Source organism: Rhipicephalus microplus, chromosome 3 (genome assembly GCF_043290135.1).
Source record: "Rhipicephalus microplus isolate Deutch F79 chromosome 3, USDA_Rmic, whole genome shotgun sequence".
Lineage (NCBI taxonomy): Eukaryota > Metazoa > Arthropoda > Arachnida > Ixodida > Ixodidae > Rhipicephalus > Rhipicephalus microplus.
In genome coordinates, this window is record NC_134702.1 from 278,598,853 (window position 1) to 278,618,072 (window position 19,220).

The 19,220-nt window shown below is 46.1% G+C and overlaps 1 protein-coding gene across 1 annotated transcript; it reads right to left on the bottom strand.

Annotated features, from left to right (window-relative positions):
• Nucleotides 1–668: 668 nt before the first annotated feature.
• Nucleotides 669–2,167, bottom strand: LOC119170610 (uncharacterized). The gene has a single exon (XM_075891037.1). The coding sequence runs from the start codon at nucleotides 1,929–1,931 to the stop codon at nucleotides 1,353–1,355; it is 579 nt and encodes a 192-aa protein (XP_075747152.1). The 5' UTR covers nucleotides 1,932–2,167; the 3' UTR covers nucleotides 669–1,352.
• Nucleotides 2,168–19,220: the final 17,053 nt, after the last annotated feature.

Genomic DNA, 19,220 nt, shown 5'->3' on the forward strand with positions numbered 1-19,220 from the left:
ACATGTGATACACAGCGATACACAGAAGTGCTACGGCCTCAAAAAAAGCAAAAAAGGCAACGAAACATGCCTAAAGGGGGGGGGGAGAAAAGCTATGATTGTGGGCCACATTGCAATGCTGCGAATTAAATTCTTATCTCATCCAAATAAGTTATAATGTACAAGCTAGCACCACTCAATCCCTTTGGGAGCATTTTTTTGGACTAGATTACTTAAAATTTAGTCTGTGGTAACCGAAAGCATGTCATGACTGAACACAACCACATCTTCTGCCATTGAGTTGCACATGGACAAAACAAAACCAGTTTATAGTCAATCTTTGCAAGATTTGTTACAATGAGAGTCAACTTGAGGTAGGTTAACAAACACAACACAGTATATGAACAATAAGGAAGGATTACAAATGAGCGAAGAAATAATAATAGAGCTTGACAAAGTACTGCTGTGAATCCAGGTTCGGGAGCCTTCTGTAAGCGTGAATGGTGTCCGGAGGTGACCAGGAAAAAAAAATTGCACAAGTATTTACACGGTGAGTACAAGTTTGGTGGTTACGTCTTTGGACGAATCACACAGTGAGCAACAACTTAACAGAGCACAACAGTGCCTTCTTGCTCAAGGCTTTTTGTTCGTGCACGTGGCGCCCCTGAGTGCTCAAGTCACACAGCTGCAGATTACCAGTTTCACGGTCCGTGCTTTCATCTCCCTTTTGATCCTGCAGTCATCCTCCATTTGTGGGCTCGTTTCCTGGCCGGAGCAGCCGCTTTTCGGACTGAGGCGGAAAGTGAAATTGCCTGCGTGTTTGAGATTTCAGTGCACGTTAAAGACCCCCAGGTGATCAGAATTACTCCGGAGCCCTCCACTACGGCGCGCTTCATCGCCTGTGTAGCGTCGGCACGTTACACCTCACAACCAGCCAATCATCAGTCGTCGGTGCATTAAAACGTGCCAAGTGCTGTGTGTTCTTTTAGATGCGGAGCGTAACTGCGAATGCATCTTAGGCTTGGGCTCTGTCCCTCCATAGTCCGTCGTCCGCACGCCACCTGCGCATGCGCCCAGGAAGACGCCGGCAACACTGTCGCTCCAGGAGCCATCTCATGGTCGGGGCTCGTGCCGGCCCAGGAGGACACCAGCAACACTGTCGCTTCAGAGCTTTTAAAGTGGAAGCGGGCTCGTCTCGTGAAAGCAAGTGCGTGCGCTGAAAAAAAAAAACTCTTGCACTTCATTGGTGCATTGCAAAAATATATACTTTGTGATAAGTCGCAAAGTGCTGTTCAGGTGGAGCCCCGTTACGCTCCGCATCCTTCGCAAGAATCCCCTCGTGGGAAAGGGCGTAATTTTTTAGCTTGCCACATCTAAGGCTCTTGTTGCGGTTTGCCACTTGACTGTTGCATGAGAGAAGACTGGAAGTTGCTCAGGATTGCCGTCACAGTCCAAATTTGGTTAATCAGTGGAGCCAAGGTTAACGGTATGGGTCTATCAAAAATGTGGAATGCCTTTATCCGCTGTATCCGCCGCTCCACGTGTATCCGCAAAGCAGCGATCTCCTTTGTAGATTTCACTTCCTCAGGTGAGAATGTGCCACCCTTCAGGAACGGCGGCAGGTTCAATTTCACTCCATTCTTTTCCAAGAGATCTTCGATGCGAAAGCCCTTATCTGCCATAACAGCATCTTCGTCGTCAAACTTCAAGTCTAAAAAACCACTCCTAATCACACACTCTCTGTCTGAGCTGGATCCTGTGAAAAGCTCTGACACAAAGGCGACAAGGCCATTAGGCAGGACGCCGATGAGTCCCTTGAATGTGTTGCTCGACTTGTATGGGGAGTACGTTGTAGACTGTAGGGACAAGGATAATGGCACCTCGCACTGTATTTCCGTGGCGTCCAGGATTACTCGAGTCGATGAATACTTTTCCTTAAACTCGGGTGGCATTGTAGCATCTACAATTCTTCTAGGAGCCCACAGAGGTAACAGGCCTAGTTTGGCATACAGGAAGTTAATCCACGATGTGCATATTCGGGACACAGTTGACTGGGCAATGCAGAACCTGTGAGCCAAATCATCTTCAAACAGGCCGAGGCGCAGTCGGACTAGCACCAAAAACAGCTCATTTTCCGTGCTTAGTTTTCTCTTCCGCCCTCGCGATGATCTGGGCTCACTGATTACTGTACGTTCTGAACGTAGAACGTTGCACCCATCATCACCGGGGTTCAGTAGACCAGAAGTTTCTTGAAATGGTTGTAGCTTGGCAGCCCAGTGTAAAATAGCATGTCTTCGTCGCAGTCCTTGAACCGTTCCACTGTAAAGGGAGCCGTTCGTTCTCTTTCAGCAGCAAGTTGGCAACTCAAGGACGCCTTTTCGAAGCCCAGTTGCCCGACGATTCCTTTTGCAGCAACAAGCTGCTCCTTGATTTGGCAAAGCTCGTCTCGGAGCCGCGCGATTTCGTTGTTTTTCTGTTTTATCGTTTCGGCCAAACGTGCATTTTCACCTTCAAGTGAGCTGTTGAGCCTAGTGGGTTCCTCTAGACCTACCGGTGCTGCCTTCACTTTATCTGGGCTATGCATAAGCTCATCGCCTAGCCCTCCTGGGCCTAGAACCGGGTTTTGGCTTCTTACTTGTGATGAAGCACGTGGCTTTGGGGGCTTCCGTTCTTTCTTTTCCTTGGAAAAAGCAAAAACTTACGGAACTGCCGAGTCCCGAAGGAGGCTGCGGCCACTCACAACGCTAGGTATAAAGTCCGATGACCTAAAATGCTTCGAGCAGACCTTCGTTGACTTGCCGACTTGAAATTCCGGGCCTTCATCCCTCTTGATCGCAACAATCCACTTCTTGTATATCATTGCATCTTTCGGAAAGTGGTGGAAGGATACCTACAAGATATAAGCAAACAAACATTCAGTGCGACGTCATGAGCTAGGTTTCTCTTAGTTGTTTGATTGTTGTTTACAAACACAGGCACTGTCACAAATTCATCTCACAAAGAATAGAGGTCACACTAATACGTGCATTGCAGGACTAATGATGCACTTGTAATGTGACCCACCCCCCTCAGTTTTTTCTGCGCACACTCCCCTTTTCTAGCAGCCTTTCCTAGATATGGCCCTTCACAGCAAGCCTTAAGAGGCATTAGTCACTTGTGGACACTGGGGGGAATTTAAATCAGTTATTTTTTATCTCCAGGTAGCTTCAAAGGTTTCTATGATCTGCGAGTCTAAGGCAGCCAAAAGGCAGAATCCCGTACAACTAAGTTATGGCTGCCTCCACAGCTGTATGTTTGATAATGCAACATGAAACATTTTTCAGGTGAGGTGAGTTGCAACACAACCAAACAGCTGCAACACAACTGAGCCGAAGAGACTAAAATGCAGAGAATGAATCCCGTCTCACGAATAAATGGAACTGCCGCGCTCTGAACTCATGCAGAACGTCATTCAGTCAAGCCCTGGCGATACTCATGGTGCCAGTTTTCCAAACCTACGGCAGCGCGCCCCGCTATCTTTTCAATTTTATTTCGTTGGTAAAGGAATATCGGTGAGAGAGGACCGAATGGAAAAGTTGCGTCCGCGCACGTTGGGGGAACTGAAGTTAAGCGCCTGAGCAGATACTTTTCTGTTCGAAAGTGGGCATAGCCCTCATCTTACGAATGACAGTCTTATTGCTGCGCGGTGACCGTACGTGGGGACACAACGGAGTCTGAACGCGGACAAGCAACCGAGTTGCCTTTCTAGGATGCGTGTACGGCATGTTACTCGGAGTAGCGGAAGCACTACACGTCTCTGTGCGCAATCACCTTCAAAAATAACATTTATACGTCGTCTACCTACATGGTGTAATATCATCACAAAACAGCCCGTCCTAACAATTCGGTTCTATCACACTAGTTACCCCAACAGCAGCGGCGCACTCTCCACTCGACTGCAGAGAATCACCGGGGCTCTTCGATTTACCATCTCGGACTCGCCGCGGGTAGTCCGAGGATTCCCCGAAGCCATAGGGAAATTCGAATGCCGGACAGCTTCTCGGCGAGTCCGAGACGGTAAATCGAAGAGCACCACTGTCGTGGAGAGGGCCGACGTAGTGAAAACACCTAGCCGCAAAGCTGACAAACCTATAAAAACACGGCCTGTCTGAGTAACACAGAAAAATGGTTAGTCCTGCATTGTTCTCGTGCAGCCCCTGCACCGCGGAGATTCATGCAACCTAGAATGTGCCCATAAAGCTTCTGCACGCCATACCCTGTTTTGCGTTTAAATGATCGTTGCAAAAACGTAATTCATGCCACATACCTTTCTCCCATCGCTGTCTGTGACTCCGCGCTGCTTGCACAGCGGTACACAGCAGTGTACTGGCATTTCGCCAGCAAAAAAAATCTGACTGCGACAGTCGAAGCGCGTACGTTCCGTGGTACGCTCGCATGCGGGTCACCCGTGCGTAGTGGTCGAGCCTCGCCAGCATCAAAATGGCGGATAGGGTACCTGCTGCGTTCACTAGATGGCGCTGTTAATTCCGCATATTGCCTATTAAACCTATTCTAGGGGGCTGCATATCTATACACCTGACACACTTGGAAAAGTAAAGTACATTGTAAGAGACCACTTAGCACTAATTGAAGGACGTGCAGACCATCCCCATCTTGACTGTGGTGTTCTGCAGAAAGATGTTCAGCCAATGACGCGCCGCATCAAGTTCTAAATTTAACATAGGTGTGTCCAGACAAAAATATTCTAACAGCGCATTAGCCTGCCTTGTGTACCGACTGTAAGTTTTTGAAAAAAAACTTTTTGTTTTAGTCAGAAAAATAATTTTGAATTGGCGTTCTACTAATCTCAGTCCTCGCATGTGTTTACATAAAGGGGGTTAGTTTATACTTTAAGCAATGCATCCTTTAGCATTAGGTGCAAGCTGAGCGGACGCGAGAATCATCTAGACAACATATCTAGCTCTCTAAGTACTTATTCTAATTATTTCCGTGCAAGCATTAGTTTTAGTCAATGAGGAATCCGAATACATTTAGAGTGCGCCACGTGGACCTCTCATGACACTGTGAAAGGATAACGACGTGTCAAGCACCTTGTTAATTACACCCGAAGATTTATAAATTGATAGAGCACAACGATCAATCAAGGAATCCACGAAAATAAAAAAGGTATGCTTCGCGACGGATAAGTTGCAATTATAAACCAACACATGATTACTGGGTAATTAAACATGGTCACTCAAATACTATTGAGTTAGTTTATAACTGTGGCTTCTCTGCCATGCAACACTTTTTTTATTTTCATGGATTTTTTGCTTTTGTCGCACAGGTTGGTGTCACTTCCCAGTAAGGGGAGAGCTGCACGTAGTTTAAATACACCCGGGTAGGGTTCGTATTTTTATGACTAAAGCTACGATAAGGTGGCGCTAGAAACGCCGAAAATCAAAAGGACGGACTATTGAAATGCCAAAATTTAGAACACCAAAAAATCAAAAAGCCGATTATACAAGACACCGAAAGTGTAAAATGTCAGAAAATCAAAACACCGAACCCTCCAAAAGCCGAAATATCAAAATGTGTGCGTCACCTATAGCTACACTGGAAGATGAAGTATCTAGCAAAATTAGAGGTTACGCCAGCCCACTCTTTCGCCCTCATTTCCAGTTGTACCTTTACATTTATCTCAAGCCTTCATACAAATAGCAGACTATATACTTTTTCACCTCCAATCGCACATCATAGTGATTTCTTGCTTATCGCAAACAGCTTGTGTGCAATTCGTTGTCGAAAACTTGAAACGTCAGTGTCCGGGTTGCCCAGAGCAGCATCAAGTGATTTTGCGTAACCCTTGATCCTTGCTCTGTAAACGGCGGGGTTGTCACTCCCTTGACGATGTCTTCGAGTGTGGCTTGCTTCCTCTTCATGGTAGCAATAAGCCTAAAGTGCATGGCTGTCGTAGATCACTTTCTTCGAGATTGCCATGCGAGTACCTTCTACAGGAAGGTCGGTAACCACTCTGGAGTTGCAGTCTCCTCACTTTTCGCACCTCCTATGGTACCTAGAATGCACCTTCTTGTCAAACACATAAACATAACCACCACTGAAACAAAGTATTGGTTTTCCTTTTTGGGAACACATCCCGCCACATCTCCGTCTAGTTCCCTTCAAATCGGATGTATTCGCGTGCATGGTTCAAGGAATTTTCGGCGATATGTCTTTCGAGCGCTTTTATTTTCCAGCATTCGTTGTTTTGGGTGTTTCAATTTTACGGCATTTAAATTTTTTAGCTTTCTGACATTCAACCTTTTAATAAATCGGCGTCTTGATTTTCGGCATTTTGATAGAGACCCAAGCTAATACTCTCTAATAAATCACTCCAATCAGCCCGAACAAAGCTCAATCCTCTAAATGCTCCTCGTTTCCACGCAGCGTGTACTTCATGCTAGGATCCATTGTTACAAGGCATGGACACGTGCAAGCACACCGATAACTTAGATAAGCCGAGGATAACTAGTGCATAATTTTCTCATCTAAAGCAAAACGTAAACAAAAGCTTTCAGTCAGTACGCAATGAAAATCACTACTAAATTAACTGTTCAGGATATTTTTACTTGGACCACACCAATGTTACTTATGAGCGAAAAAAAAAAGATTTTTTAGCAAGTTTTGTCGCCAGTTGTACTCACTATTTTGCATTACATACGTTTAACATTATTTTTCGCCTACAAGAAAACTACTCGACAATTCTTTAATACAATCTATTTCTTTTCACTATTATCTGTCTTTGGAAATAATCTCTAATATGGGCCATATTTCTCTTCCTTAAGGCAGCAAGAAACACCCATGAAAGGGTTTGTGAAAATTATTTCAAGTTAAAAGGACACCCCTGTGCAATTGAACAGACGTTTATCTATTTTAATATAGGAGTGAGTTAGTAAAAATTTTATTGAGAATGTAGAACGCATTTTTTGGCAATACACTTTACGAGTCAAGCTTCAAGCTTCGCGAAAACAGTTCGCATACGTCTTATGGTACTGAAAAATGTATGTCAAGAAACATTTCACGGGAAAACCCCCTGCTCTAGAAATAGATGATCCTCCGTTTTTTAAAGCTTATCTCTAATGGTCGAGCGCCAAGGTTTGGAGAGATGGCATGAAATAGCCCAGTGATAACACTTGCCACATAAACTTGCCACATAAAGCTTGCCACATAAACACTTGCCAACACTTGCCACATATCACTTGATAACACTTGCCACATAAAGCTGTTGGTTTGCTCTAGATTGAGGTGTAAAGTTAATTTTCACTTGGAGACCCACGTGGTGTAAATAGCATCTCATTGTGGACCCAAATTACGATTTTCTTAAGTCCGTGTTTTTTCAAGTAAAAAAAAACTTTAGTCCTCTAAAAATATAGGCATAATATGCTAACCCCAGAGCAAGCATTTTCTTACTCAGGTATTTATGCATAGCGCAACAACTCAAAGAAATAAAGCAGGGGCAGCGTCAAGATTATTTTACCAATGGGGCACTCATGATAAGTGAGTTTCTGAAGGGTGGGCAGGGAGGCAGGGAACTTAGCCATTGTGTTGTGAATATGTTCCCTCTTGAGGGGGGCAATGGGGGCGAGTGAAAATTGAGGGGGGGGGAGAGCTCAAGCTCCACCGTGCTCATCCCTTGCGCCGCTACCTGGAAGAAATGCAAACAGAACATTTCGGCAAGATTTCTGGATGCTTGTATCACAGAAAAATAGGAACAATATAGTTCAGCTTTTAACACCAGGCACAAACAATTTTGCTTAACATGAAAACCGAATTCGCCATTCAAATGAGCAAGGTTATAATAAATTTCGCAAACAACATTCACACTACACTCTACAAAAACGGAAAGATCCCACGTATGGCATAGGTTGGCAAAATGAATGGAACTCACTCAGACTAACTCAATAACCATATATAAAAATATTTTGCTTTGGGCCCACTCGGACTGAGACTATCGAAATTTCACTCTAAATAAACTCACTCGGACTCAGACTCACCGATGTTTTTGTCAGCCGGATCCACTAATATTTTTCTCAAATATACCCACTCATACTCAGACTCATCAAAACGTTCCTCCAGCGGACTCACTCGGGCTTAAACTCACCAAAATAAAACAAAAATATAACTCTGGCAGACTCATACTCACCAAAATTTCCCTGAAAAGGACTCGCTCGGACTCATAGACTCTCCAAATGTTTCTAAAACAGACGCACTCAGACCAAAAATGAGCGATATCCGACTTGTTCGGGCTCGTATAATAAACGTCAAAGAAGCACCATTAAAAAACACATGTGAAAGAATTGCAATTGCAGAGCAACCTAGAAAAAAATATACATAATAGCTTTCAACATACAAAAACAAGTTATTTCCCGTGCCTCTAAATATTATATAAAGAGAAACTTAACATTACACGCAATTTCCGCAACAGGCACATGTGCGCGGATAGCACTAAATACAATGAGTACCACATGAATTGGCTGCTGTAAATACCTGTGCTATTTTGAAAATTTGTGATATTATGCTGGTCAATACATTCGCCCACGCTTGTAATTTGGTCATTGTGCGGAATGCTGTACTATAAAATTTTTGTCAGCAGAAAATCTGAGAACCATGACTTGACAGGGTTGCATTCTGTAATAGGTTTGTTACCTGTCCCGACTTTTGAATCAGGTAAAGTACATTCATGGTTCATCATTCATCAAGTATTCCTGCAAAACACTGCAAGAAAAACTATCTTCATTGTATGCACTGGTGTTGGTGCACATGTACGCGTTACCCTACATAAGCTTAGTCTTGCGACAATAACATGTCAGTTGCAATACAGCACCTGTGTTTGCGTCTTTTTAGGCGGGCATGATTGTGTTCTATTGTTTGCTGCTTTCTCAAAAAGAAAATAATGACTAGAATATTAGCTACCTGCTGAGACGAAAAAACAAGATGCAACATTTTTTTCCGTCAGTACTCCTCTTTCCACCCCCCCCCCCCTGCACACACACGCACACCAGAGCTATAAGCGTCCAAGAAGGAATAGGGGCTGTTTATGGTTGTGCACCTGTCATTCTTTCTCTAAATGTTTCAGTGTGAGGGGGTTTGTCGGAGCAGCAAGGATATAACGTGCGACTGGAATCAAAGGTGAACGTTCGACATAAGTCTGCCTGTTTTGGATAGAAACTGAAGGAATGAGAACTCGAACCAATATATATATTTAAGAGAAAAAAAAACCGATGTTTCGAAGCTGGTCCAGCTTCTTCCTCAGGGGTGAGAGATTGGCTTAAAAACGTCGCTTCCTTTAAATGTGTTTTGGTTGGAGTTTTCTCGTTACTTAAATGTACGACTAGAAGTGGGGATTGTTTTAAAGAAAAGGGTTTCCCCACTGGCTTTCGCAATAATCCATTAGGCAAAGTATCTTCTCTTTTCATCTTGCTGTGTAATCTCCTTGCCTTCTCACGACTCTCGGGTAAGCTTTGTTTTGTGCTCGGCAGCTCAAGGTGAGGTGACTTTCCGCGAACCTTGCCTGCCTTCCAAACCAGTTAAGGCAAGCAAGCTTCCCCTGAATGGATGAATCTGTGGTCGAAGAAAAGGAAAGAGACACTATCTTTCCTTGCGAAAGCACTGTTCAGCGCCTTGAAGGGAGGGGAGGGGAGAAAAGAGTTTAGAAGTAGGTAGGAGGAGAATTTTTGGAAGAACGTGACGGCCATGGCTGCTAGAGCAGAAAGAGAACAGGGGCCGTTGGCAGGGCAGTCCGAATCGCATGACTTTGAAATGTGGAGCTGCAACCACATACGCACATACCTATGGTCATTCCCACGAAAAAAAAATGTTCTAGATCACCTATCTTGGGCAAGAATACAGAAAACTAGCCAAACGAGAAAACTAAAATAAATAAAGAAATAACCTATAATCCAACCACCAATTCTCACCACAGCTGGGGAAGGAAGGAAAAATGTAATCCGTGACCTCGGCACCAGCGGCTACACAAAGGCATTTATTCGCAGAACACTGTGTATAAGAAAAGACTACAGAAACAACATGAAAAGACCGAGAAATATTTAATTCTTCCGGTCCGTCAGTAATGTACTTCGTTATGCGTTTTTCTGTTCTCTGGTAGCAGGTCACGTGAGTTGTGTAGCATGAATTAACATAAACTGCTGTTTCTATTTCACCACAGTCGTTGAACGGTGTACTCTATAAACACATCATCTACAATAAACTTCGTGCCAGCACAATGCATAAAATCCTCAATTACATCGCCAAAAAAAAAAACACAGATTTCACCGAAAGAAACTCCTAATGCCTCGTTAGATACTCAAACGTCAAATTTAGAAATAGCACCGCCATGAACGGGATTAACTCCTTGGCCAAATTTCACTGGAAAAAGCGCTCGAATAACTGCACCTTGCAGGTATGCAATATACATTGCATGAGGTTTTAGAAGTGTGGTGACATTATTAGTTCAGGTTACATTGTTTTAGCGTTGAATTAGCTTTTTAGTAACGTTTACTGTGCTTTTAAAATTAATATTTCACTTCAGCGGTAATTTAGTGACGTCATTTCATTTCCACATCCTTAAAAGAGAGTTATGAATAGTTGATATCCAAGCATTTTTTAAAGATATGTGACTGGTGTTTATCAAAGGATCAACCCTAGAACGAGTGCCGAGGAGGGGAGGGGGGCAAGATATGAACAGTTTATAATTTGAAAAATAAAGTTTTCGGCTTTACAAGCCAGAACGTCAATACGACACCAAGGCACGCCATAGTGGGAGGTTTTAAATATTCGAAACCATAGGTCGGCAAAATAAATAGAGCCTATACATAGACTCTCTCAGTGAATATGCTTTTATCTTAGAACTCAATATAGGGCCCAGCCTATAGCTGAAATTTCAGTCACAATAAGGTCACCAAAAATATTTTTCTCTGGAAAGAATTTTCGCGATAGACTGGTAATGGAGTAAATCAGCCCGCCTTTTTTTTTTCGAATACACCTGAGATAGTCGACAAAACGTTTTGGACGTTTGGCGGGGAACGACCGATCAAACTTTACGTCGATACCTATCACTTTTCGTCTCCACTGTCTCTTTATCAGTTCATGTTCTTCCTTTCTTGACATTCAACTTCACAGTATTTTAACAAATCCGCATCATATATGTTCTATAGAAGAAAATAGCTTGCGGTATACGCATCTTAAACCAAACTTGGGCGTGCACTTACGCCCCATCTCACTGCTTTGTATCAATCATTTCACCGTTCTCATTTCACTTACGGTATTGCCACGTGGTTGCGACGGCAAAAAAGATGGTACTTGGGTTGCCCAAGACACTTTTTATTGAGTGAACATGTGCCTAGGAAAGTACAAAGTACTAGAAATTCACGCTTTACGCAGATAGCGGTAATCAGAGCATTGGTCGTCGGTAATAGGATCTGCGCGAAGGTACGTCGCCATTTATACACGTGGCATCGAACATCACCCATATCGTAGGTGTCTCAAGCTTATATGAAGATTATAAAATAATCTAGAAGTTTCGAAGACAGCCGAGCGTGCTTTGCGCAAGGCAATTGTTAATATGTAGTGTTTAACGCCCCAACACCACCATATGACTATGAGAGATATACCGTAGTGGAGGACTCCAGAAATTTTGACCACCTGGGGTTCTTTAACATGCACCCAAATCGCAGCACATGGACCTACAGCATTTTCGCCTCTATCGAAAATAAAGCAGCCGCAGGTGGGACTTGATCCCGCGACCTGCGGGTCAGCAGCCGAGTACCTTAGCCACTGAACCGCTGCGGCGGTGCCTTTGCGCAAGACAGTGACATAAAAATACAAGCGAGCGTTGCAGTATAATAATGTTGCAATAAAATTTCAGCAGATGCAACAGCTTTCACTGTGGATGCCATTTTCATGCAGAACAGTCAGCGGGTATAACCACGCGTTGCAAGGTGGATCGACATCTTTGGGTAATTTCAGTAGGCTAAATTTCTACCTAAAACATACGGCATGACGACAGCACTCACGTTGGCTGTAAATTTTAGCGAAACAAAGTGCACGCTTCGGTGGGATAATATGCATAAAGAAGCTGTTGTGTATTCCTCAAATGTCGAGATCCTCAATGGTCGAGCTACCCTTCACTATAGCGTGCTGGGTCAAAGGAATATATCCATGTAATGTTTACAGCCAGCCTATAGACCGCAACCACAACTGACGGTGTGGGCTGACACCACTCTAGTAGGTCTATTTAGTGTTGTATTTGTTACAGTAAAAAGTAACTAAATACGTTACTTGTTACTCTAATAAAAAGGAACGCTTCACGACTCTACGTTATATATATATATATATATATATATATATATATATATATATATATATTATATATAACGTAGAGTCGTGAAGCGTTCCTTTTTATTAGAGTATATATATATATATATATATATATATATATATATATATATATATATATATACATGAGATATAACAGACAGTAATGCCAAGGAATGTACAGGGGAAGTTATTAAAACCAATGGAATGTAAATAAGAAGAAAGAAAAGTGGATGAAAAAATAACCAGCCGTGAGCAGGAATCGAACCAACGACCTTCGAATAACGCGTTCGATGCTCTAACCACTGAGCTACCACAGTGGCCTTCCCTCCAACCACTTTTTTGGGTTTATATGTGAATTTAGAAGTAGGAGTGACAGTCAGCGCCATCTATAAGCCAAACAACGAGTGTGAAAACACTCTTATGCGCATGTTTGGCGTCACGTAGCACGTGAACTTATTATGAGCGGGCAGCTGATTAATTGTCCCTCTTTAGACAACCTAAACACACCAAGTCTGCCAGTACGAGACCCTCGTTCAATGAAATAAGGAAAAGAAGTGTATACCTAAGGGCTCGTTTTTCCGTGTTTTAACACAATAATAATGAAATATAACAGACAGTAATGCCAAGGAATGTACAGGGGAAGTTATTAGAACCAATGGAATGTAAATAAAAAGAAAGAAAAGCGGATAAGTTATATATATATAAGGGAAAGAAGTGTATACCTAAGGGCTCGTTTTTCCGTGTTTTAACACAATATTAATGAGATATAACAGACAGTAATGCCAAGGAATGTACAGGGGAAGTTATTAGAACCAATGGAATGTAAATAAGAAGAAAGAAGAAAGAAAAGTGGATGAAAAAATAACCAGCCGTGAGCAGGAATCGAACCTACGACCTTCGAATTACGCGTTCGATGCTCTAACCACTGAGCTATCACAACGGCCCTTCCCCCAACCACTTTTTTGGGTTTATCTGTGAATTTAGAAGTAGGAGCGACAGTCAGCGCCATCTCTAAGCCAAACAACGAGTGTGAAAACACTCTTATGCGCATGTTTGGCGTCACGTAGCACGTGAACTTATTATGAGCGGGCAGCTGATTAATTGTCCCTCTTATACAACCTAAACACACCAAGTCTGCCAGTACGAGACCCTCGTTCAATGAAATAAGGGAAAGAAGTGTATACCTAAGGGCTCGTTTTTCCGTGTTTTAACACAATATTAATGAGATATAACAGACAGTAATGCCAAGGAATCTACAGGGGAAGTTATTAGAACCAATGGAATGTAAATAAGAAGAAAGAAGAAAGAAAAGTGGATGAAAAAATTACCAAGTGTGAGCAGGAATCGAACCTACGACCTTCGAATTACGCGTTCGATGCTCTAACCAGAATATATATATATATATATATATATATATATATATATATATATATATATATATATATATATATATATATATATATAAGGTAACGCATTGCCGTTACATTAACCAAAAAAAAATATAACGTATATTGCCTTTGCCCTAACTCCGGAATCATCAGTTTTATTCAATGTGTCTTTGCTGCAGAAACCCACAATGAGAATTCTTATATCTCAAATTCATGTTTCACACATACTAACCCAAGCAAGGATTATACTCAAAATGTTCAATAACGAGAATTATTTGTATAAATGTACTGAACCTTAGCAATGTCATATAGAAGCAGTTACGTTCTGTTTGGTTCTTTCCACTCGCCTCTCGCTTGTTGCACGACATTTGCTGCTGCCGCCAAGGAAGCCGAAGACGAGAACTTTTCATCTGCTGGCACCTTGAGGAAACGACCGCTCCGACATCATCTGGATATAGAGACGTTTATTCGTTTCCCTTCTCTCTCTGTCCCTGCACCCCTGGTTTTATCCCCTGGCTCCCCATTCAACCACTCTTACAGTCCAATCGTAACGCACCACTCTTATAGTCCAATCAAAACGCACAGATGTGTCTCTCCTCGCCAGAGCCTCGAAGACCCACCGCCTCTTGCCCACTCATCGGTTCTCCGCCGTCGCTCAGGTTTCTTTCACACCGGTTCCCGGAATGGTCGACGACGGGCGTTGCCAGGTCGTGGAAAAGCGCCTCCGAGTAAGTTCCCGCGATGCCGGGTTGACAGGCCATCAATACAATTGGCGCCTGCGCCAATGCCGTCGCCTCCGCTGATTCTGATTGTCCGGCGGACGCGTACGTGTACCTTCCACGTGTACCTTCCACGTGTACCGGCCACCTGCAGCCTGGCTTGGTCTCCTGTAAGGCGCCATAATTGAGCCCGACAGCAGCACGGCAGTTGTCGCGTCCTTCGTGGCCAGCAGACAGTCATTGTCCCGCATTCCGGTGGCCCTGCTTCCTTGTTGGCGAAGGGTCGCCGGCCGCTGGGTGGGTAACATAAGGTATTCGGGGAACGCACGAAGTTCGAGCCCAATAGCTCCCCTTCAACTGTGTTGCACTGTATCTATGACATGCGACACAAACACAACCACATATGCACACATGTGCACTGGCTCGACACGTGAGGCACCAACTGTCACTCGTACCTCGTTGACTCCGTCGCGCGCACGCGCTAACAAAGCATACACCCCGCTTAACTCGCCGTCCCTTTTCTGCGTCATCGTTAGGAGTCACTAACCGCGACATTGCGTCGGCATTAGCGTTCAGACACCCCTTTTTGTGTTCAATTTCCAGGTTATACTTCTGTAGTGCCAACGCCCAGCGTGTCAGCCTAGCGCTCTGCGGAGTTAGAGTCAGAAATTTGAGTGAGTTATGATCGGTAATCAGCTTGATCTTAGCGCCAAACAGCCAAACATCCAACTTCCCCAGTGCCCAAATGATTGCATAGGCTTCCTTTTCTATTGTGGCCCATCGGGTCTGAGCCGGGCTAAGCTTCTTGCTCAGAAAAGCGATAGGGCGCTTCTTGCCCACCAGATCCTGCTGTGCCAGGCACGCACCAACGGCGTAATCGCATGCATGTGTGGCGAGGATAGATTCTTTCCTCGGATCTGGTGCCTGCAACGCCGACGCCTGCACTAGACAGTTTTCCACCTTGTCAAAAGCTTCCTGCGCCTCTGCATTCCGAGGTAATTTCTGCGGAATACGTCGGCCAGTTAGGTTAGTCAGAGGCATAACGACTTTGGAGTACTCGGGCACGTTGTCCCTTTAATAGTTGGCTAGCCCTAAGAAACTACGAAGTTGTCCCTTTGTTTCGGGAGCCGGGATCTGCTTTATCGCCCTGACCTTCTCTGGATCGCCTTCGAATATCACTCCTACTGCAGTTACTCGGGCGTGATATGCGCGAAGCTTGGTAGCGTGAATGGTTCTGCGTGAACCGTCCTCGAGCTCATCTAAATAACTGTACGGTCGCAGTTTTTCGACCACTGTGATCGGTCCCTTCCACTTCGCCACTAGCTTCCCCTCTCCTTCCTTCTCGAGCCATAGTACTTGGTCCCCTGTGACAAACTGTTTGTCTGTGGCCCTCAAGTTATAGCGTCCTACGTACTCATTTACATCTCGCGACATCTGCGGCCAGTAAAATGAGCTTTTCACTCGTTGTAGTGTTTTCCGCTCTCCTAAATGACCTGCCCATGGTGAATTGTGAGCCATTGTCAGCACTTCTTTGTGCCTGTGTGATGGCAGCACTAACTGTTTGCAGATGCGACCCGCGAGGTGTTCCTGATGATACAATAGCTCGTCTTGAACGAGCATGACATGCGTTCCGGCCTTTGCCTGCGCCCAAGCATCTCGCAAAGCCGGGTCTGCTTCCTGACCCTCACGAAACTCCTGTCGTTTGCTTTTGACCAGCTCGGAACTTTCGCTGTTGCTCTCCGCGGTTATGACGCCTGCCATCGCCCGTTGCTCCTCGCATGCCTCATCTGACAGCTCTACTATAGCTTCGGTCTCCTCGACTGCTGAACACTCGTCTGACACTATGTCACGTTTAACCCTTTCCTCGAGAAGCTGTGCGTAATCGTTGGGCGTGATCAGCGCGTCGGTGCCGTCTAGCAGCTTATCTGTGATTGCACAAAGCACGGCCGACTGCACCGCCTCGGACGACACGTAAGGACTTCCTTCAGTAGCTATGAGCGGCACGTAAGCCAACTCAGCGGTTACCTGTTGCCCGAACGCTCCCGTCAACTTTATCTGCGAACCCGTACCATCGTACTGAGGTACCACTGCCTTTCTGATGACGCTCACCTCCGCTCCTGAGTCTACCACGGCGTTTAACGATCGACCTGAGCTCTTAAGCGTTACAGTTTCCAATGAGAGTTGTTTCTGCTCTTTGCGCTGCCACAACCTGTCTGCCATTGCTATTTCTGACCCGAATGCAGAAGCCGTCACCCTCGCGACCACTGGACCGTTTTCTTGTCCTGCTGGCCTAGTGCCTTGCCTTGCACCTGAGCCCTTATTGGGGCAATTCCTGGCAATGTGGTCGGCACCCTTACACTCAAAACATCGCCTTTTCCCGTTTCCGTCCGTGAGTGCATCTACTGCTGTTTTAGCTTTCTTTTGCCACTCCTCTACATTTGCCTTTTTTGTGCTGCCTTGCACTTTTCGCTCTCCTCGAATCTCTCCGCGAGCCTAGCCACGCCACTGGGCAGCAAAAAGGACCCCTGTTGATTACAAATGACATGCGCTCTCGCTTCCGGGCTCAAACATTCTTTCAAGCAATCCGCGACGATTAGCAGCTTGAGTTCCTCGAACGTGCCTACCTTTGAACTCTGGGCATAATAGTCGAAATAATTCTCAAGGCGCACGGCAAACTGATCCCAGGACTCTCTTTCTCCCTTTTTCGATCCCGCAAACAGCCTCTTGTACTCCGCCGCCGAAAGCCTGAGACCCTCTAAAATGCTTGACTTAAGCTTAACATAAGCTTTGCACTCCTGTGCTGTAAGCCTGCACAGCAGCCCGCGTGCCCTTTCACTCAACTGTGGCAAAACTAGCCCGGCCCACCATTCGCTCGGAACTTCATACGACTCGAGCGTTGCCTCAACATCCTCGAACCACATTGGCGCAAGCGCCTCTTGGTTCGGCATTGGTGCCAGTACACCCCTTAACAAGCTTGCGAATTTCAGTCGCCTGTCTTCTTCTGACCTTCCGCCAAGCGCTACGCTGTCATCGCTCTCGTTGGACTCTGCCCCATTACGGGCTCGTAGCCGCTGGCTTTCCAGCATCAAACGCTGCTTCTCCGTTTCCGCCTCAGCAATTTTTAATTGAAGCTGGAGCAGCGCTAGCTGCTGTTCCGACGCCGTATCTGACGTGCCACTACCATGACCCCCCGTGCCGATGTCGGCGACTCCCAACGCCTGCAAGTTTCCTGCCCCGTCCCCGTTAATTTCCGAGTTGTCCCTTTCTCTGTCTCGCAAGTTGTAATGCTTTGTCATCGCCTGCGCCCAACCGAAAATCAAGAGGTACCCGCCTGAAGTAGCCTTGCGGTGCGCTCTTTCTCCTCGGAATCCGGTGGACTAGCCTTGCTTCGTTGATCCCGCAGCGTGGTAGTCAGTTGAAGGTGGTTGTCGTCAGTCTCGGCTGATGTCGCTCCCCGCTGTCCTCCTCAGTTCAGCCATGCAGATCCTGCTCGACTGCGCCAGTTACGTTCTGTTTGGTTCTTTCCACTCGCCTCTCGCTTGTTGCACGACATTTGCTGCTGCCGCCAAGGAAGCCGAAGACGAGAACTTTTCATCTGCTGGCACCTTGAGAGCCGTTGTCAGATAGGAAGGAGACGCGGCGCCGAAACGCTTTGTCCCAGAGTCACACTTAACTCATCAACCCATCATCATCCTACGTCTGTCCCGGCTCTCCCTCCCCCCAGGGCTGTGTGGGGGGAAGATTTGTTTCGGGCAGACGGCCATGCCCTGGCAAGGGGGCCACCGTTCGGCGCCAGGCGCCCAACAGACGCGGCCTGCCTCCCGGCATACAAGCCAGGGAGGCCCGACAAAGGGACTACCCTCCGGCGGAGCAACTTCAGTCGCAACGCGCAAAGTGAACGTACCCTGGCAGGGTGGGCTATCGCGGCGCATGGGGCGCGCTGCGGTCATGGCCCGTCTCCTGACCACTAGGGCCCAGCGAGACTTGACATAGGGGCTACCCTTCGGCACGGTAGCTCTCGCCACCACACGCAAAGCGGACGTACCCAAAAAAGTGGCAGCGGTGCTGCCTTCGGTCGCGGTAACTTCAGTCACCACAACCAAAGTGCCCGTGCCCTCACACTGTCGCGCGGCTGAGAGCCTGCGACAACACCCCCACAGTGCAGATGGGCTATCGCTCAGCGCGAGGCGTTTTGCGGTCATGGCCCGTCTCCTCACCACAAGGGCGCAGTGAGACACAATCCGTCCTGTGGGGTCTACGGGACTACTATTTGGTGCAGAGGCCAGTGCTGCTGCACACAAACCAAACGTACCCACGGAAACCGGCACGGCTGAAAGCCGGCTTAGTCCTTCTCGAAGAAGGGAACCACCTTCCGCCTCGACGAGTAAAGTAGCCGAGCCTACAGAAGGGGCCAACACGGACCTTGCGGGTAAAGCCCGACAAGGTGACAGGATCACCTTAGCACATGCAAAACTCGGGTGAAAGACCATACAGACCAAACTCGGGGGCGACTGGCTCACTAGGCCTAGTCGTGGAGCCTTAGAGAAAGCCATCATTCAAAGTTGATGGTTATCTGCCCTCCTGCCTCACTGAAAATCACTGCCGGACGGTGCCACGTCTCGTAGAACTTCTTTGCACCAAGGCGCTGCCACTCTCGGTGGAGAACGAACCAGACCTCCTTCCGTACTTTTGCAAGCACTTCGAGAAGCCCGGGTCGCTTGCCATCAAAGACGGCACAGCACCGTGCAACCCACACTTGGTACGAGCACTCAACAAGCAG

What these genes read in the sequence shown, in the direction of transcription:
- LOC119170610 (XM_075891037.1), bottom strand. Translation starts at nt 1,931, where the DNA reads ATGCCACCCGAGTTTAAGGAAAAGTATTCATCGACTCGAGTAATCCTG.